At 42.6% G+C, this 21807-nt stretch overlaps 1 protein-coding gene across 1 annotated transcript in view; it reads right to left on the bottom strand.

Annotated features, from left to right (window-relative positions):
* Positions 1-768: 768 nt before the first annotated feature.
* The window catches only part of LOC147661128 (limbin-like), a gene marked incomplete at its 3' end in the record, with an annotated part of 233580 nt that continues 212541 nt past the window's right edge, over positions 769-21807 (bottom strand). Inside the window, exons 14-15 of the mRNA XM_086951303.1 lie at positions 9950-10410; positions 769-973 (exon numbers count right to left, since the gene is read on the bottom strand). Coding sequence (XP_086807429.1) covers positions 769-973; positions 9950-10410 — 666 coding nt within the window. The remainder of the gene's footprint in view (positions 974-9949; positions 10411-21807) is intronic.

The raw sequence follows: 21807 nt of genomic DNA, 5'->3' as shown, positions 1-21807 counted from the left end.
TTAAAAATGTCCTTCTCTTTCTATCATGCGATTTAGTATATATTTTGAAAGCTATTAATTATGACAATTACAGTTTTAAAATGATTCAGCGTTGTGCAGATAGGTGAAAATGGATTGTTACAGAAGAAATGAAGAATAATTCAAAAATACATTTTTTTTCACAGTTTAACTAATTTTTCCAAAAATAGAGGTTGTGAAGAGACTGACAAGAATAAATCTCAGGAGTAACATTACTAAACATAGTTCCCCTGCAATAGTAAAGAATGCATACAACAAAATGGTGAATGCCTAAATTATCCCAACAAAAGCATAAAGTAATAGTCCATTTGAGTTAATAGGGGTAACGAAGTGCATAAATCATAAAAAACTCAGCGGCAGACCCAGGGCGACGAACATTGCTGAGTAAGTGAAGCCTTCGCTAAGTTCAAAGTACAGTTGCTCGGTCTAAAATAGGCTTGAACATTTGTACAGTCAATAAGGCTTGTAGTAACTATCCGCTGTTGAATTGTGATAATTTAAAACCTTATAACCTCTGCCCGCCCACACAACCCCTCCCCCTGGCCTGCCTGTCACACTGGTGCGATGTGTGTTTTGTGAACGTGGTGGCAAGGAAGGACATTTTAACAAAGAAATGCCTCCTGCCCCGTCATGTGCCATGTCATTCATTGCCTTCAGACGAGCAAGGACTTTGATATTTTGCAAGCGCTACATCATGACAAGGGGGGCACAAGGTTAAGGACACATCCACTAGTTGTCTCCTGATCTCACCTGTTTGTCATGGGCAGACACGTATTGATCCACCTTCACCAGCTCCTGCTTCCTCCACTCTGATTGGCTCAGCTGCAGCATCAGCTTTGTCCGTGCCACTGGCAAGGCCAGGCTGCTGTCCATCTGAGAGAAGCTGCAGCAGAACTCCTGCCTTAAGTTAATGAGCTCTTCTTCAGATAACGTAAGGGGAAAACCTATAACCTTCCTTAGAAAACAGAAAAAAAGAGAGGGAACGTGAGGGGACTGTAAAAGGATTCGCAATAGCTAATAAAAGGCACAAACATTTTTAATTCAGAACCCTTTGCAATGTGTTTGGCGATGAGTGATCTTGTTCAATCTCCATCACAACCCTATGGCAGATTAACAGATCAGATCAGAACAAAGGGCCTAATCTTCTGTTCCCATTTGTAAACTAGGGCTGTGCAATTTACACAGCAACTCAATGGCAAATTAAAATGCAATTTCTGATGCAAACTATGTAGTAATGAGGTTGCATTGCAAATGGTACATTTACAGGGGATCACAAAGCAATTAACCAAACACCCTTAGACAGCGGACCTACGTCTCTTTATTTCCATTCCCCAATAGGACACTTTTGTTAGACCTGGCGTTATCCAACATTATATATATAATATACTTACTTATAGGTATATTCAGCTAGCCATCTTCATTCATTGGGCTGTTAATGTGCCATCCACTTTTTTTATTTTGCCTACTACAGCATAGCTCAGTGAGTCAGCCCACTTCAGCCATTGGTTACACTTACTGGGTTGGGTTTCTGCTCTTTCACAAGAAACACATAATAATAATAACAATAATAATAATAATAATAATAATAATAATAATAATAATAATAATCACACCTGGTTACACCAGCAGATGTGTCCCCGTGCTGAGACTAACTGAGGAAACGTGCCATGGCAATGTGGGCTTTCCAAGACCATTTGTTTTCTTAATATTAGCTGGGCCTGGCAGCTCCCACAATATTGTATGAAAATGAGGCAAAACAAAATGAACTTTGACAAAGCCAAAAGGCTGGCAGGTAGCTCAAGCTGTCATCCTTAAGCATCAGATGTAACAACTTTGGGGGACTGGTATCTTTTTAATGGTTTGTGGACAAAATTGGCATCCCAAAACATTGATGCATTCCTTTCTGATTCTCAGATAGGAGGGGGAAGTGCCTTCCATGCCCCCCTAGGATAGGGTCACAACATCTCTTTTATAAGTGGGAAAAGCTTTTGTAAACAGTAAAAAAAGGTATTTTGCTGTAGCAGACCCTGTGATTTTGCGAATCACATGCCTTGAGACCACAAAATACCTTTGTATATGAGGCACAAAGTTGTATATTACTTATACTTCAGCAATTCCTCGTGTTTTTTGGATACAATCTGAATCCCTTTAGTTTTTCTGATTTGAGACCTAACCTGCAGGGTTACATTCATTCATTGCCTGTTTGCACTAGAACGTGTATGGGTAGGGCATTTAGTGGGGTACCCAGAGCAAAGAAACTGAAACAACCATATCAGCCAGTGTTGCAGGATGTCTTCACCTGCCCACACTGCAGTATAAGACAATCAAGAAAACTAGAAAAATTGTTGGGCTTAAAGCATTCTGGTATCCTGGCCTCAGAGCGAACCACGTGTAGGGCTTTTAAAGCTCAGCATTGCGGACAAAATAGTGTTGTTGCAGTACAATATAGATCAGAGGTCTTCAAACTGGGGGGCGGGCCCCCCTAGGGGGGCCTCAAGTGATCCCAGGGGGGGGCGCCAGGCTCTGGCCAGAAGAAACATTATGCTTTGTTTTCATCCTAAAAAAATTAGCAGCAGTACGCACGTCTATAATGGGCCATCGATAACATCCTTTGTCATTTAAATCCTGGCTGGGAGAAGGTGTCAAAAGGGAAGGGACTTCAACTTTTCTCCAAGACCCACACTACCATTTCGAATAACAACACTGTGGATCCTTCGCACATTAGTAAGGCCTGCCTCGCCGGAGTAGTATGTTTGGAAATCATGTATTTGTTTGCATTTCTAAAACAGTGACAGAACCTAGCTGCAATGTTTAAACAAGTCTAGACATATTTAAACTTTGACAGTTAAATAGAATAATTGTGAAAATTTTTGAGGGGGGGGCCCTGCAAATTGTTTTTCTATACTAGGGGGGGGCGCGGAATAAAAAAGTTTGAAGACCACTGATATAGATTGATACATTTGATTGTTTACAGTTATTAAAAACCATCAAACTATAAAAAACGCAGTGTTAAAACAGTAAAAAACAGCGAGATGACATAACAGGACTTATTCCGTTCAGCATACTTCTTAAACATTTAAAAGAGCATGCCCCCAGATTCATCATGCTCCTCTTTTGCGAGTCCTTAATAGCGATTATTAAGGAATCGCTATTAAAGACTCGCAAAACGGGATGCATATAGAAATCGCAAAATTTATAGCGATTCCTACATCTTCCTTATTTGCAATTCGCTAATTGCTAATCGCACATAAGGAAGGACTCCCCATTCTTTCCTATGGGCCAAAGGCCCATAGGAATAAATGGGGAGTCAATCCTTATTTGCGATTAGCAATTAGCGAATCGCAAATAAGGAAGCGATCTCAAGGGTGCCAGGGTGTCCAAAGGACACCCTGTAGCCCCCCTGAAATGGTGATTTACACTGGTGTTGCGCACACACATGTCCAAAGGTCATGTGTGTGTGTAACATCCAAATTAGAAAAATGCACTAAAGAGCATTTTTCGAAGTTTTCGCTATTTACCACAAAGTCAGACTTTGCAGTAAATAGCGGCCAAAAATTGCGATTTTGCAATTTTAGAATGGTTCATGAATTGCATTTAAGGAATCGCAAATTGCGATTCCCTTAATGCAATCGCATTTGGGAAATCGCAATTATTTGCGATTTTTCAAGACTGGAAAGGGTAAAAACGTTCCAGTATCTGGGGGTAACCCTACATGAGAACCTATCTTGAGACCCTCAGATAGCCAGATCTCGGTTAAAGCTGTCCCAATTGTCGGGGGCAATTTTGAAGGTCGCAAATACATCTACCTTTAAACCCATTAGCCCGGCTGTAGAGATGTATAAAATCCAAGTTAAAGCGGCCGCATCCTATGGTAGCGAGTTATGGGGGCACAAAGCGGGGACAGAACTTGTCGGAGTAGAAAACTACTTCCTCAGACGTCTCTTGGCCCTCCCCCGAGGCACACCCTTGCTTCCCTTAAGATTAGATGTGGGTCTCCCGTCGATAGGCGAGGATTTTGAACTAAAACCGCTAAGGTTCTGGCACAGGCTCTGGACCACCGGCGAGCTTGCACACTATAGGCAAGACCTCAACCATGTAATGAATCTCAACCAGCGTGACAGAATCCCGTGGCTGGCCTTTATAAAGAGAGAACTGTACCGTTTGGGACTCCCCGAGCTAAGGGAGTTTCCTGAACAAGGCTGTCAAAGGGTCCCTCGCAAAAGAATGGTTGAAATATTCAAGGAGAAAAGTCTAGTCTCTCTTGTGTGTGCACCCAATAATGGCACCCTGACTGAACAATTCCTGGACTCCAAAAATTCCTATCATTTTGAAGGTTTTATGGACATCATATTTCCTATTTTAGCAAGGAAACCATTTATTCAATGGAGGCTAGGCACGCTGCCCCTCAAAACCTTTACCTGGAAATGGACAATGAGGGATGATAAAATTTGTCTAGGGTACAGAAACCATGTTGAGGAAGAAATTCATGTTCTGTTTTTTTGCCCGGCCTACAATAGACCAAGGAAATACTGGCTAGCGCCATTGTGTAGGAACTTGGGCATAAGGAACTATTTACATTCGCACAGAATACTGAAGACAAGTACCCTGCCCCACATAGTCTTTGGAGTTGCCAAGTTTATAATGGCTATGTGGCAGATAAGGGGAAACATAGCAAAAGACTAAATGCTGATATGAATTGTAATGTAAATTCCTACTCATGTGCAGATTCTCCAAGGAAATGAACTCCTATGTAATGTACCTTGGCATGTTTTTATTGTATGTGGATGTCTTTTAAATGTTTAATGTTTTTATTGATCTTTTATGGTCTTGAATGGCCGAAATAAAGAATTTTTGGATTGGATTGGATTTTACCTTCCTTCAATAATACTAAAAACCTGCATATCTAAAACCTATGCTCTCCGAAGAAAAAATACATTAAGGTGCAGATACTCATGGAACTGAAAAAAATAGAACTTGAAATGTCTGTTCCCTTTCCCATTTAACTGACGTCAGTGCCCTGAACATAAACTATGGAACCACCAATCTCTCCATGAAACTGGACATCAAGACTTGGCAACCATTCCAACTAAGTAGGAAACCCATGTTCAATCCGGGAGGATTAAATGAATCACTTTTTGGACTACTTTATCAGAGTTTAGCAAACCTGGCATGAAAATCACTTAGTGGCCTCTACTTGCGTCTAAAGCTGCAGAGAAAATGCCATAAAAGGCTTGATACAGGTAATTAGCTGCCTTCAAAATCGTGCAGTTAAAAGCAAGCAAAATGGAGACACTCTTAGCACTCCAGAAATCGTAATAAAAAATCTTGTATGCCTTTCTGGTCACTGTAGTTTTGGGCCTCAGGGCCACATGGCGGCAAATAACTGACGCAGAAAAAGGGTAGTACTGGACTGTAACTGGCCCAGGGCACGTGCGCCTGGCCCCTTTTATTAACAGGGTCACCTGACTGGTGACGCCTGTGGTGGGTGGGTGTAAAGTGTATGACATCATGGGCTGACCACTAGACTGTATCCAGCTCGATACTACATTCCTAACAAACTTTAATAATAAAAAATAAAAAAAGTCCAACCTGTAATAAAACAAATAAACAATACACAACAAAAAATGCGTCATCCAGGCAGCACTGGAGCTTTGAACCGCATGGTCAGGGTGCTTTCATCTGCTTTGGCGATGTCCTTTAGACCGGCCTGGTCTCACGCTGTTGAAAGTCCATGTACAGAGTTTCAGAGCTTGTGCATCTGGAGCTAAGGTGTAATCCACGCTGGGAGATCTCTCAGGGCTGGGTGGATGGCAGAACCTGTAGCTGTTGGAGACGATCTCTGGGAGCGAGACCTTCTTTTGGAGGTGGCAAGCTCGATGGTCTACCTTGCCCCTGACTTCTGAGTGACGTCCAACTTGCCTCTCTCTCTTAACCGGACTCCTCTCTCACTGGAGCCTCTTGGAGGGCTTTCCTGCTGGCTGCCATGGGACCGCGTGGACCGTGCAGGCCGGTGTGTGAGCCGCGCGGAGGCGTCGCTGGGGAACTGCCAACGGACTCACAGCCGAGTCACTCATGTAGCCTCCGGTGGTGGTGTTTCCATCTGGGCATCCTCGCCGTCTGGACTCGGGTTCTGCGCCTTCCTCTGACAATCTTGTGGGTGACCAGTCTTCGCCGTGACCTTCGTGTTTCCTGCACCTGGTGTGGAGCTGCGGTCGACATATCTCTCCTAGTCGAACTCCACTTGCACTGGAACTCCGTCGAGGCCCTTGTCCCCTGGACTGCCACGTGACCAAGTGGGCTGCATGGGCCGTTGCGTAGGCCACGCCTAGGGGTAGCTGCAGAACTCCCAACAGGGCCACGGCCAAGTCTTGTGTAGTCCCCAAGGGCGGATCTTCCAATGGTGGGTGTGCTCGACTTTGGCAGGCGGGAGGTTGACTGAGGTGCACAGAAGGTTCCTGGGTGATTTTCTTCATCAACCTCCGGTTGTTTGGGGCATGTGTGGATTCCTTCGAGTGGTGCGATGCTCCCTGGCGATGATGCACTCAGATGGTGATGACATAATGTGGTTTTATTCAGTGGGAAAACAGGCGGCGGTCTTCTGTCGGAGTGACCTTGGGGAGTGAGGAGGACTTGATGGACTCCATGGCACTGCTCCCTTGTCTTCCATCACAGGCACTGCGAGGTGTGGTGCTATCGATTCCGAGCAGCGGGTAACAGGTGAGAGGACGGTCGAACTGCGCAGCGTGGGGCCAGGACGCAGATCGCGCTTGCTAGCGGCTTACGGTAGGTCCTCCGGCGGAGCTGTCTCCAGTGACGTCTCTGCACCCCGGTGGCTGGCTTGTGAGGATGGAACACCTTCCTCAGTGCTGCTGTGAGTCCTTGGTCCTGTCGCTTTTCTCTGTTCCATCTTACACGCCTGTGTTGGTTGTCTGCCCCGGGGCGTGGTGCCACTGTTCTTCTTTCCTTTTTGCGGGCCTTTTACAGGCCTTTTACAGGCCTGTCCTGTCAGTAGGACTTGCATGTGCTTCATGGGGACTTCCGTTGGCACCATCCCCTTCCTCAGGGGTTGTGTGGTGATCTTGGTCTCCTGGCTCAAAGGCCGTCATGGCAGCTGCTTCTTCCTTTCTTCCAGTTCGCTTGTCCGGACTGGTCACTTTGCGTGACGGGCTCCTTGTCTGCTGTCCGTTGTGACATCCGGTCATGTGTCGCCAGGCTGTCGGAGCACCTGTCCCGGCTTGCCAATCTTGGGTCGCGGCCGACTCGTCTTAAGGCAGTGCGAGGGAGGACACTGTGCGTGCTCTTCGGCCCACTGCAGGGCTTCGCGGTGGCGGTGGAGATGTGTGTGCTCTTCTACCTGTGTTCAGAAGTTTATACTTCTTTGCCTACTGTGTCCACCCCAGCCAACATGCTTTTCTCATTCACTCATTCACTCCTTCAAGTGAGGAAGAATTGAAAACTCTCTTCCTGTCCTGCAATCCGGCTCTCCCTTAGATCCTTGTCTTCCTTACATCCTGAGGTAAATGGTACATGTTATTGGTCCAGTTATGCAAAGATTTTTAACACGGCCCTACACAGAGATGGTTCAAATATGTAAAAAAGTTAGGGTTTATCCCTTTGCTGAAAAAGCCCACTGCTGACTGGAAGACTTACAGCTAGATTAATCAAAGAGCCGTTTTGAGAGTCCTTAATAGCGATTATTAAGGAATCGCTATTAAGGACTTGCAAAACGGGATTCATGTAGGAATCGCTAAATAAATTGCGATTCATACACAATCCTTATTTGCGATTAGAAAATTGCTAATCGCAAATAAGGAATACTCCCCATTCATCCGATGGGCCTAAAGGCCCATAGGATGAATGGGGAGTATTCCTTATTTGCGATTAGCAATTTGCTAATCGCAAATAAGGTAGCGATTTCAAGGGTGCCAGGGGTGTCCAAAGGACACCCTGTAGCACCCCTGAAATGCAAATTTACACTGGTGTTGCGCACACACATGTCCAAAGGACATGTGTGTGTGTGTAACATGCAACAGAGAAAAATGCACTAAAGTGCATTTGTCTATTTGTTCGCTATTTACCACGAAGTCAGACATCGTGGTAAATAGCGGCCAAATATTGCGAATTCGCAATTGAAAATTGGTTAATGAATTGCATTTAAGGAATCTCTAATAGAGATTCCTTAAATGCAATTCCTTGCAAATATGCGATTTCGCAAATAGCGATTTTTGCATTTGGGATGATGAATCCCAAATGCAAAAATTGCGCTTGCAAAGGGCCAGATTCTCAGAATCTGACCCTTTGCGAGCGCAATTTCCTTTCATGAATCTAGCTGTTAGTCTAAATTCAGACCCATTTCTCTTCTCCCAACAGCTGCCACAACCTTGGATGCTGTTGTTAATAGGCATGTTTCTGACTGCATAGAATCTAACCACCTTCGCCAGCTCTCTCAACCCGGTTTTTGCACACATTAAATAAACAAAACCGCCTTGTTGGTAATTTTGAGTCCTTGAAGCTGTCTTTGGACAACAACCACAACTCCACCCCATTTTATTAGATCTGTCAGCAGCCATTCATGCCGTCTCTCATGACATTCTCCGACAACCCCTGTCTAACATCGGAACTGGGGGATTGGCCTTAAAAGGATGACTTTGTTTTTAGAGGCCAGAGAAGAGTCAGTGTGGACAAAGTCACATTTTTGTGAGACTAAATACCTCAAATGTGGAGTACCCCAGGGCTCCACATTAAGCCCTACACTGTTCAATATGTAAATATCCCCCCTTGAGGCCCTGGTGGAATCATTTGGCATTAATAGTATCTCCTATGCTGATGATACGCATTTAGTGCTCTCTTATGGAGGGTGACATAGAGGTTATCAAAGAGGCATTCTCAGACTCTTTGAAAGTGGTTCTATGCTGACTTTGGGACAATCAACTACAATGCAACTCGTACCTGAAATTCTTCTTTTTGGGCCTAATCCTAGTCTGGGCTGGTATGGACCTTGGCCTAGTGATGGACCAACTCTCTCCCCCACCACCGCACAAGAAGCCAGAAACCTGGTAGTCATTTTTTATAACAAACTGTCCTTTAAGACCCAGATTTATTCGGTAGCCATAAACTGTATATGGCCATTAAGGGCACTTATAAAATGTATACCCCTTCTTCCCTGGGAGGCTTGTCAAATGGTATTCCGAGCCACGATTTTTCTTGTCTAGACTACACAAATGTTTTGTACCTGGGTTTACCTGCCTACCTGATTCACCGACAACAGGTAATCCCAAACACAGCAGTTTGTCTGCTATTTAACCGGATTGATTGATTGAAGAGCACTCCCACATCTCCAGGTCTCAACCAACTGCATTGTTTACATGTTAGCAAAAGTATTATTTTCAAACCATAAATGCTTGCCTATCGGGTCTTTTATAACACCAGCCCTCGTTATCTGAACAAAATAATTCAGGAGTACTAGCTCTAATAGGAACTTGAAGTCTAATAAAGCACACCTGATACCGGCCCCTCGCTTCAGAAAATCTAGACGAGGTGGTGCATCTTTCTTGGTATGTACAATCAAAATATGGAATCTTCTCCCTGTGCAGGTCAGGAGTTTAGGCAACAAATTGGCCTTTCATAAATCTCTGAAGGTGTATCTCTTTAGTCAGTACCCTTGTATGTCACCTCCTATTTTCATGAAGTAAAGCCGGGACACTCCTCTGAGTAGATGAGCGCTTTACATGTTACATCCTTCAGTTACATCACTCATAGTTAAAATAGATAATTTAGGAAATATTAAGAAACAACTAAACACAAATTATTCCGTAATATTCTGAACTATTCTGAACAACTATTTTAGGCAGGGAATACATGTGCTTGTTAAATGAAGTGGTTTCCCCAAAGTCGTGCAGTATTAATGAAGTAAACACTAGGATGTACTTACTGAAAGACCACATGCTCCCAATTTCTTAAACTCTTTTGCTCTATTACGTTGAGCTTCATTTCTTCATTTAATTTCTTCTTAGTATTCTCCAGTGACTTTTTGGCTTCAGCATTTTTCTCATCCTCCTCTTTTTCAAGGTGTTGCTTGCAGAATACGAGCTCTTTTCTGTGCTCCTCCAATGCCTGCTGCAGTGGAAGTCTTGGCACAGGGACCTTTAACAAGGCCTGCATAATGACCACGTTCTGAATGCTCCTTAGATTGTCGGTAGCTTTGTCTGTCAAGCTGCACTTCAGCTCTTTCAGCTCTTCCGTGGCATCATTATCAAGCTTTTCAACAAGCTCCTCAAACTCCAGGCTGTGATCAGTGAGCACCTTTCGCCAGCAGTTCAAGCAATGCACAACATCTCCAGTAGTTCTTAAAGTATCTTGAACTGAGGCCATCTCCTTTCTTTGTTCCTTCAGCTGATTAGTTTTAAAGGAAAGTTGAACAGTTAATTATTAGTTTTAGGAAATTTGAACAGTGAAATATGGTTAACACACTGTAAATAAGTGCACTTCATATTTATCTGTCATTTTCTTCATATTCTACTTTTCTTCGCACCACAAAACTATTTTAAAAAGAGCCTCTATATTTCGATACATCAAAAACATAATGTTTTTCCTTAAGACGTATAGTCAGATTGAAATTCAGATTGCTTCTTTTATAGACACTCCAGTTCATTAAATGTAGAACAAACGTCAAATTGTGGTAGTTACACATTTATTATGAGACAATATGAGTTCCATAACTACAAGGATCTCTGCAGTGCATATATTCCAAAAATAATTAGAAAATAATTTTATAAATAGCTTTTTTTTAATTTTCAGTTAAGAAAAGGACAAAGGATATGATTTCTGCAATGAACAGGACTAGGCAACACAACTGAAGGCACTTCCCAAAAGAAAAAGAAAAACCTAATTCTCGCTAATACCATAGGCGTTAACCATTACAGCCATTTATAGACGGTGAACCGGCCCCTTTATTTGTGGATAACTGGTGGAAACATTGTTGCGCTGGTTGTTATTTGATGTATCCTTCAACCGCGAAAGGCTGTTGGGGCTATCTTTGGTATAACTGTATGATGGAACTGGTATGCTACACACCATGAGGTATTAACCCAATCAGTTTCCAATTACTCATATGGGTGTAATGGTGCAGGATGAGTACATATTTGGTACCCAGCAGAGGCGCAACTAGAGGCACATTTCGGGGGGCGGGGGGGTTAAGAAAACTTCGGGAGGGGGCTAAATCTCTAAGCAATAGGCAGCGTGGAGCTGCAGGGGCTCTTATAAGGGTTGAAACAACAACAATGCCTCATTATTAAGCAAAATGTCTTTAAAAGACTTGTGAAGTACGTGGGTGCGGCTGTGCCCGGGAAGCTCTCTCATCCCGGGCTACCACACATGACGGGAGGGCTGAAGCCCTTTGAGTACAATGGGCGTTGCACGCTAGGTACCCAGTACCTGGATATGTTCCCTGCTCTGCATTATAACTTCTGAGATTACAATGAGGAGTAATGCTCTACCAGAATATATATGCCAGAATATTACCTGACTGAAATATTGTGTTCTAAAAACAGTACAATACACCACACCGTAGGCGTTAATAACAGAAAATCGACACCAAACTGAATGATATTTTTGTAAACGATATTTGGGACACAATATTTATGTCAAACAACATTTCCGACTACCATATTCTGACAAACCACCATATGCAAAGTGATGAAAGAGGTCATTTATTTTCCACGTGCTGCAGTGTCTCTCTAGCATCGGTACAACACTTAAATGTAGACTTCTGAAGTTGTGTAGAGAAAGATTGTTTATTCCTGCAAGATGCGCCAGGCATTCAAATGTAAACTAGACAAATCGAACTGCCAATGGAACAAATCTAAGTAACCCCTTCTTACAGAATTCTGGAACCCAAAATCCAATAAGACAGGGCATTCCATGGGAGATAGACTTCAATGCTGACCAAGTTGTCAAATCAGCCAATGCCGCCATGATCCATAATTATTTCAGCGATCTTCTTACATGGCTACATTTAATAAATAAATAGTGTTTCTCCATGAATAGGTAGTTTGATTGGCACTGAATGCTTTGTAGAGGAAATAGATCATGTAATCCAGAAGCAGTTTTAGGTCTTGCGTAGCGTTGCAGCTTATGCGCTAACGCTCTGCAGGATCTATTGTTGTCGAGGAGACTTCGGAAGGGGACTTGAAGCCCCGCCCATACTTCCCATTGGCGGGCGTCATAATTTATGTTAAACATTGGCCTCCGATTAAAAACGAGGCTTCTTGGTGAACGCCCGGTCGCCTTCTCGGCCAGCCCATCGGGACTGCATCGTGTGCTGGCGGCGTGAAACGGTCTCCTTCAATTAGGTCTGTGAGCACTTTTTGTTTTACATTCGGCTTTTGGAAACACGTGGCTGCATTTGCGCATTGGTGATACGTGAGACAGGACATGCGTATGTTTGATACTTTAAGGGAAATTGTTGTGCAGGCAGTGGAGGTTGTATTGGCTCATTGGAACACTATGGGTACGGCTAAATCTGCACGTTTTACCACAGTTAAGCTTTAAAATATGTTCTATTGTGAGATTCTGGTAGGGTAGAACAGGCCATGACTGGCTTATGAAACCTTTCGATCTCTCAACCAGTGGCAGCTGATTTTAACAGGCGTAAGGGGCGTTGCCCTGCTAGCATCTGAGAGGAAAGATAGACTGTACACCACTAAGCAGCTTTACATAAAGAGCTCTCTGATTCATGCTGATTACAACACAGATTCTGTTGTGTTTTTTAAGGAAAGAACTGAGGAGCAAGACAAGTCCTCATGTGCATGTGCTGGCTGGGGCAAGGGCTATCGCTTGCCCTTAAGGCACACAAGGAGAGTGTTGTCAGCAGGATAGGAGTGGCCGGTAGAAGTGGCAATGGTTATTTTATAAGGGGCGCTTATGCTGTAGCCCAGGCGTTGTCAGCAGAGCGCCATTGAAATAAATAGTAAGGGGCAGGGCTAGCCTACTTCCATGAAGTGATATGGGTGGCAACAACTGAAGGACTACCTTCATGTTTGTACTGCTGTTTAAGCCTCCTGATTGGATGTTGGAAGCTGGGGGAGTTAGTCTACGCAGCTCCGATTTTATTTCGGGGATAATCAGAATGCAGCAGGTGTGCTGTATTGTACGTGTTCGTGAATCGTGTTAGCTGTTTAATATCCTCAAAGGATACCAGCTTAAAGTATGTACTGCAGAGCATTAGTAATTGTTGGCAGGCTGGGGTGTAACACCACAGTTAAAGTTGGGGGGAGGGGCCGCTCGCCTCACAGGTACTTTGTGCCCCTTTTGTGCATACTCTCTGACCGATATAGCGCTTTAAATAACAGATATCACAGTTACTAAATATAACAGTCCGTTTATAGAGCTCTGCATGATAAAAGTCTATTTGCTTCACTCATTATTACATATGAACTTTGCAGACGTCAGCAGTGAGCGTATAACTCACCAGGCCACTTTGGGTCTACGAACACACAGTCAAGCGATATTAGTGTGATTGTTGAAGTTTGTGAGTGTTTCTTCTGTGTGCGTGCATGTGTTTCTGTAAGAAAGTAAATCTTTATTAAAGTTAATCAAATCCATAAAGTGTATCCGTGTTTTGCGGCGAATCGCTGCACGGGCTGTGTTTATGTAATAGAAACACACCTTCGTTTCCGCATCGATGTGTGGCACTAGTCAAGCCCAGGTTGTGCTCATTACTATGTTTTGTTACTTCTCACCTTCCTAACTTTTTCATCGAAATTAACTCACTCAGAGAGACACTATCTCTATCTGCAACCTAGACAGGTTTTTCCCTGAGAACAAAGTATTCTACCCTTAAGTTACAAATAAACAAACTATCATTTAAATATTTAAGATGTAACGCCCAGGGCAGGCATTTATATATGCCAGCTCTAAAGAGAAAAATTGTCAAAACATCACCTACAATGATGACGCCAAGGGGATTTCAGAAATATGTATTCCACTGCAAGAATAAAAAAACAGATTTCCGAAATGTATGGCAGACAAGGATCCACCCAAATAAAATAGTGAAGTGTAAGGCAGCACTGAGACGAAGTGCTGAGATCGGAATCATCACCTTTTATATAATTTTTCTTATTCATCCTCCCTGAATTGCGGTGTAGGGTAATCACTGCAAGGGCTTCAGCTACTGTCAAGCATTGACAAAGCCAATAGTTCTAGCGATGTTAAGCATGCCACTGGTAAGCATTTGCCTCCATTATGCTGCCTTAGGCCATTGTCTCCAGTTCAGAAGCCATGTATTATAACTCCCTCGACTCAAGCATACATCCTTGCTATAAAGAGTCCTAAGAGGTCCCTTAAGTCTAGGGTGCCAGAGCTCCTGGTAGGGTGTGAGTGCTGGCCCACCCTACATGATGTGAGGGGTGTGAGAGTTCTGCCAGTAGTGTAAGACTGCTAGACTGTGGGTATTGTGAGACTGTGCTGTGCTGTTAATTTAATCTTAGGCTAATTATGTCTATATGTTTTAAAGCCCAAGTGCTTAAGTATATTTTAGCTATAATGACTCTGGGTTTGTTCCTCCAATATAAGAATAAAAACATAAAATATAACACACCAGCAAAGCTGACAGACAAACTATTTATTTACAGCTGCCAACTTTTCATATCTTATGTGCATCATTTGCATAGTTTTAGTGTGCTTATGTCCAATTGTACAAGTTGCACACTACAGTACCTGTTCAACATATTTAATGCAGTTTTTTATGTGAAAAAATATTTCTAGACTACACATTCACAGTTGCTTTATGATATTTGCTTTAAAATGTACCTTGTGCCACTGCTTTCTTCACAACTTTCTCTAGGGACGTAACAATTATACCCAACTTTTATGCCATACCACTTTCAAATGTCACCAGCCACAAGTGCTCTCAACATTGGTTTACCAGTCTTCTGCAAAGTAAAGGTTCTTTGGCCCGAAATTTGACATTTGCTATAGTTTAGAATCTCATGAATTGCGTGCGATCTGTAAATAGGTGCTGACGAGCAGATCCAGCATTGCTATTAAGCCATCCACCGAAGAACCCACGTGGGGATCTGTAAAGATGCAAATTGAATAGTTCTTCGCCTCCTATTCTGCTAGGGGGAGAAACGCGGACTGGCCTATCTGACCCAAGGCTACTGGGGGGATTTCCTTAGCCTGTTTGAACCAGTTCACCCTTCTTCCTTTATGAATGTGTTTACATGTATGGCGTTTTTATTACGTATTTCCTTAATTACAAGTGTGTTACACATGCCTATCAAATGCATATAGGAAGGACTTATTTGCGGTCCGTTACCATTAAACAGTAACTGGTTTATAATGGTATGTTGGAACTCATTTAGAATGTTGTCAGAACCCTAGAACATCAGAGACGATTTTAAACAAAATACCTTTAACGTAATAATTCTAGTTTCCTTCAGAGACCGCTTAATGTATTCTATGGAACAAATGTTTGATATTTCGTAAATCGGTTACGCCAACACTAAATTAACCTCCACAAATTATATTTTAGATCCTAAATGATGGGTTGAATGAAAGCATGGTCCCGTCCAGCTGAAAATTCTCAGGGCGACTTGAGCTCCCACTGGCGTCTCTCCGCCACATCCACCGCCATTGTGTGGTGTTCTTATTGATAACTTGCAAGGCTGTATTTAATTCAATCTTGTTTTACTCTGTATTTAAGTCTGGACGAAGCATTAGGTTAGTTGATCTATGATGAACAACAAAGTTCAGAGAAAAATGGTGCCCTTGAAACTAGCATGTACAAAAAAGTCCTAACATAAATTTCAGATTTTTTTTAAAAAGCTACTCGAATGTGAAGGGGGGATATGTAAGGAAATGTATGTAGGAGAGGATGTGGCATTATGTTGAAACTGCGGACCCTAGAACTCGTCGGCTCACCACCCTATGATTCTGGGCAAAAAACAATCTCACCGTACCTAAAAAATAATGATCTCATATAATTTAACTGGTACTCCCAGACAGCGCTCCAATAACTTTGTGTCTAGTTCGCGCTGTATAACACTGCAAAAAATAAAATAAATGTGGGGCAACTTTCAGAAATTAGATCAGACTTAATTTTGAGCCTGAAAGCGGCAATGTGCGAATTCTTTCGACACATTAAACTTACATGAACATGCATGTGACCTGCGCAGTGGATGCTAAATGAGGAGAAGGATTTGTGGACACATAATTACTGTTGTGGGGGTTTCACAGTTTAAGCTATTGGCATTGTAAATAACAATTTACAATACCAATAGCTCAAAGTCGTGTGAATGCGAGACCTATTGCATTGCAAATGCTTGTTTTTTTGCTATAGCCAGTACATCACTACACATTTATGTGAGCATGCTATAATATGAATAGACCTTGAAGCTGTTTAAGATGATTTATCTAGTATTTTTCTGGTATTTCTAGATTATTTCTTATTCACCTTGCAAGGTGTCAACAAAAAGCAAAGAAAGAGGTTTTACTAAAGGAAAAACATATGCATATCTAGTGTCTCAGTAGCCTGATCACATTCTTTGGAAACGCCAGGCATAATAAAGAAGTGCATCAAGGGGCATGAATAGGAGGTTTGAGCTGATTTTTTAAATTGTAAAAGCTTTCAAATACTATGTTATCCCTACTCATCTCATGTTGCTGCTTCACATACCACATTTAGCCAGCAGAAAATGTTTAGCAGTGAAATAAGCCATACCACTGCCACACTTTGAATCTCAATTACGACTGAGAATTTACAAGACTGCTACATACGCCTGTGGATTTATATAGCATAAACCTAGCTGCATAGCAAAGAAAGCTGTACAATGTGTAGATGAGATGAGTATACGAGTGAGGGGAGGGATAGGAAATTTGATTTTCAAACAGGGTTCATTACCTTGAAGATGGGTGAGATTCTATCAGTCTTCCAGAGCATCTTGATCAGTTGGGCGGTGTCCCAGCGCATTTGCACAGGTCAGAAAAATGAAAAGAAAGCCAAGTTCCATAGTTTGATTCTGATTAAAAAGCCAGTGTTGCAGCCTTTTTAAAATGCTGCAGGGTAACTAATAGCCAAAGTTCCAGAGGGAGTTTGTTCCAAGCTGTGGCACCCAGATGACCCAAAGATCTGCCTCCAGATCTGACCTTCCGAATTCTGTAGGTCACTGCCAGTAGTTTGTTGGCAGACCTCAGACTCCTAGCTGGAACATAAAAACGAAACTTTGCTTTAAGATATTCTGTGCCTAAGAAGTACAATGCCCCATGCACTAACACTAGAGCCTTGAACCAAATTCTCTTCCTAATTGAAGCCAGGGTAGGTTAATATATGCACTCTTACAGGCAATTTCAGGAGGAGACGGGCTGCAGCTTTTTGGACCACCTGCAGTTTCTCCAGCAAATACTCTGGCAAACACAGATGTAGCGAATTGCCATAATCCAGCCTTGACATGACAATTGCCTGGATGACTGTTTTTTTCAGAAAAAGACAGAAAATGTAGAAACCTTTTCAGCAAGCGTATTACGCTTAAACAGGTGGCCACCACGGATTTAATTTGTGGCTTAAATGACAGGCATTCATCGAATTTAACTCCTAAGTGCTTAACAATACCTTCCTGAAGACCCTCAGGTGGGGTGGTGTCTCCATTGAGAAGAGACAGCCAGAAAATACACAGCTACTTTTTAAATCAAGTAGAAGCTTGCTAAATTGGTGCCATGTGTCTTGTGTATTTTTATGACTATGCATTCTGAAATGGACAGTGACACAGTAGACATGTTGTGGAGTGAAGCCACTGAAGTTCATCTCTGACAGACAGTCCTGAAGTTGTTCCTGTAGGTTGTGGCTGGTGATTAGCACAAACCCAGGCTTCAGATTGTTGAATCTCAGGTATTACCCTTATATATATCCTAGACGGTGTGAGGCACTTGTTCAGTTGGGTGATATCAGTTTCAACTGAACTCTTCAAGTAGAGCTGGGTGTCATCAACATAATGTTGGAGATTTGTGTACTTTTCAGCCAAGTGGACTTCCAGGACTATAGAGCCCAGAAGTGTATTTGTTAACAATGAGCTCCAAATACAAAGCCATTTTCAGCAATGCGCCTACGATTACAGCTCAAAATGGCGATACACATATGGCATTCACAAAAAAAAACTGGCAAGCGTAAATGGTTTTGATACTGCAGATTTCTCCACCAAGTTTGCAGAGAAATCTGGGGTAGTACTTCCTATGCAAGTAGTGGGAGTAGGCAGAATAAGCTGTGGTTTGCCTGGCAAGTTTGCAAGTGCACATAAATGTACATGTTTGTGACTGCTTATAAACTGAAATTCAACTCTTAAGTTCATCCGAAATCCAACTATTCAGTCCATCGGACAGCTGGAGGAACTCTTTCCAAGTTGGGAAGAGAAACAGGTCACCCCCAAATTTTGTAGGGGGTGGATGGGAAGGGATGCCTTCATTGGGTAAAAAATTTTCCCTGCAAAGAAAAGGAAACATGCTTTTGTACATTCAGCTGCTTTCTTAACAAGTGTATACTATGTACAGTTTGGCACGGCGGAATAAGCAGTCTTAAAGAAGTCATATGCCAGATCCAACAGTAGACCGGCAAACCTCTGTATTCCTTTTGCTCCACAATTATCATAGTGTTAGTAATCAGTTGGTGATTCTTAAAAGATTACTTGGTCAGTGTGCAACTGGATTTTTTTTAATGATTTTCCTGTTTTTTTTATTAGTAATGTTTAATGTTTGGTTACTATTTTCACTGTAGATATATCTATATATTTGGGGCTATTTTTATAAAGCTGTTTTTTTCACATAAAACAACCTTGGCAGAACATCTTTATTTTAGATGTCATACTTTATTGTACTGCAATCAGACCCTCATGCCAGCTACTTTGATCTAGGCCTTAACTACTCAACCAAGCTACCCAAAGAGCTAAGAAGACTTAGGAGGACAAATTCCCATACCAGACGAACTACCTAGAGTCTTGGTTAGTGGGAGCAATGGCAATCTCACTTTTCATGCCTTTAGGTCAAATCTAAAAGGACTGGGAAGACAGATCAACAACAGTTTATTGCACTCACATTTAGTCAAACATCTGACCTATAGCATATTTATTTACTGATCTAGTGTCATGTGCAGAATAAAAATAAAAAGGAACAATGGGTTTTACTGTACATAAGTCTTAAATGTTAGAACTTTTAAATGAAGGCAGAGACAGATAAAGTCAGCAATTTAGGTGGGAAGATGAGGGAATAAATACGGGGGAGAGGTAGGTTATTCAGAGGGGCAGGGAAAGCAAAGAAAAAAGAGAAGTATGTGTGTCAGTACTTCCTCTTGAAGTAGAGATTAAAATGAGTACTATACAATTAGGTAAGTTTAAAGTAGTTGCTCGGAGCGGTGTCGTTGCCACACCATGCACTTCCAGATCCAGGCTCTCAGAGGCAGAGGGAAAGTGTGCAGGTATACACTCCGCACAAGGGCTACACAATTTCTTTCTCTTCTTGAAGCAACTATTCAAGACCCCTCCTCTTGAAATAGCACAAGTAGTTGCAGTAGACCCAGGTCCTCCGAGGGTAAAAAAGAGGAAGGAGTGGGGAAAGAACAGAGTTCTCAGTAGGAGCCAAAAGCACCAGTAGAGGCAGAGGTAGAGGCAAAAAGGTCTCGGTATCAAGAGTGAAGATTAACCCTCTTTAAAATCCTACTACAAAGTTCTCGCTAAACCAGCCTCAGCCTCATAAGTCGCTTCTAGTTTTGTTAAAAGTCGGATGGAGACAAGTCAGTCCCAAGACACATCAGGAGAAACCCCCCAATCACTCCATCCCTCCCAAGCCCCACATCTGCCTGAGATGACTACAGAAGATCCCAGTTGCTCCAAAATAATCTTGCACCCCGCAATCACTACCTCAAATCGATTGATTGTGTTGGAGTCACAATCAAGAGGATCAGCCAGCACCAATACAGTGTGTAGCCCCCCGTAACATACTCCTAAGACTAGCCCGGAGTCCCTGGCGGATATTCTTCTATCCCCTAAGGAGATGGAGAATAGGTTTACAGTCTCCGAAAACAATCAAGTGGAGATTCAGGCCTCTTGCGCAGTGCTACCTCAGAAACTAGAAGAAGTATCTTGAAGAACTGATATCCTGGAGCAGGAAATCCCAGAGATAAAGGAAGCACTCGATACAACTTCAATAGATTAACAAGGCAAAATAAAGAAATGAGGGATTACTTGGAGCATCTTGAGAATCACTCAAGAAAGGACAATTTGAGACTGATCAACGTTCCAGAGGCCTAGAAGGTTCTGACATTAGGGCCTTCGTGATCTCGCTGCTAAGAGATACAGTCTTCAAATATTTCCTAAATATAGATCTATCTACGGAGATATAGCAGGTTCATCAGGATCCATACAAACGAAACCCCGTTAGACAGAAGTCGAGAAAAATGTTGATAAACTTTCTTATGTACACCATAAATACTGTAACGTTAGCACTTAAGGAAGGCTTACTGTCTTCTGGATGATTTTCGTTTTCCATCAGATCAGACGTGTGCCACACTGCTGCTCAGAAACAATGGGATATGGGCAATTGGATGGAGGAGTTGAATAAGCTGGGAGCCAGGGCACAATTCAAGTTCAAAGCCTCACTCCGTATAATGTGGAACAACCATATGTATGTCCATCGCTCAGTTGAGAAGGTTGATAACAGAAATTAAGACAGGGAGCAGGTGTGTAGGTGCGAGGCGGGGGAGTGAAGGCTGGTTAGGGAGGTATGGGAGCCCAGGAGGAGGAAAATGTGAAATAAAATAAGTTAATTCTGACCAGGGGACTGAGACCCATTAGGCTTTAAGCCTAGTATAGCAGGGAGGGTTCCCCAGTGCGGCGGGGGGTGGTTAGGGGCACGAGGACCGGGAGGGGCGGGAAGGGGGGTAGCACGAGGTGGTGAGCAGCGGGAGAAAAAATAAATAATCCTCTATCACGTCAGAAAGCCAGCTTCATGATCTTTACATTACCTATAGCCTTGGTTAGCATGATTCCTGGATGGATGACTTTTTTCAATGGAGCTAGAGATTTAAATCTTCTTTCGTGGAATGTTAATGGTTCAAGATGTATGCGTAGACAGAGACTAGTCACGAAATATTTAGAGCAGAGCTCAGCCCAAATAGGTTTCATCCAGGAGACTCACCTGGATTTCTTAGAGAGCCGTATTACCTTTGCGCGGTTTCCCTGGACAAAATATTTCTGCACATCAGAGCAGACTGTCCATTGCAAGGGGGTTGCAATTCTAAATAAACAAAGGGTAAGATGTGTAATAAAATAATTTAAAACAGAAAAAACTGGGAGGTGGATTATTGCCATACTAGATTAGCAAGCACATCCTTCTTCGGCCCAAACATAGATGACTCTACATACCTATGCAAACTACAATGGAATCTGATGGAAGTAACTGTTCCTATAATAATAGGGGGGATTTCAATGTTTTGCTTGACCCTCTGCTGGATAGATCAAATCAGAGTCGCTATGTACGGGTGCCTCGGGTTCATCAGGCCCTAAATAATATGATACACGATCTGGAACTTTCAGATGTAGGGAGGGTAAGAAGGACAATATCCATGGATTCACTTTCCTTAGCAGTAAATATGGTCACTTTTCAAGAATAGATTATGTGTTGGCAGACAGGTCTATTATGGATGCTATAACATCGATTAATATTTATCCAAGTCATATATTAGACCATTCTGCAGCTGGCTTCTCCCCAGCAGGAAGCAGGCATGTATTGAGACCTAGATGGACACTT

This window comes from Lissotriton vulgaris, unplaced genomic scaffold, assembly GCF_964263255.1.
Source record: "Lissotriton vulgaris unplaced genomic scaffold, aLisVul1.2 SCAFFOLD_1323, whole genome shotgun sequence".
In the NCBI taxonomy this organism is placed as follows: Eukaryota; Metazoa; Chordata; class Amphibia; order Caudata; family Salamandridae; genus Lissotriton; species Lissotriton vulgaris.
Note: the sequence above shows the minus strand (reverse complement) of the source record. Positions and strands in the feature narration are given on the sequence as shown.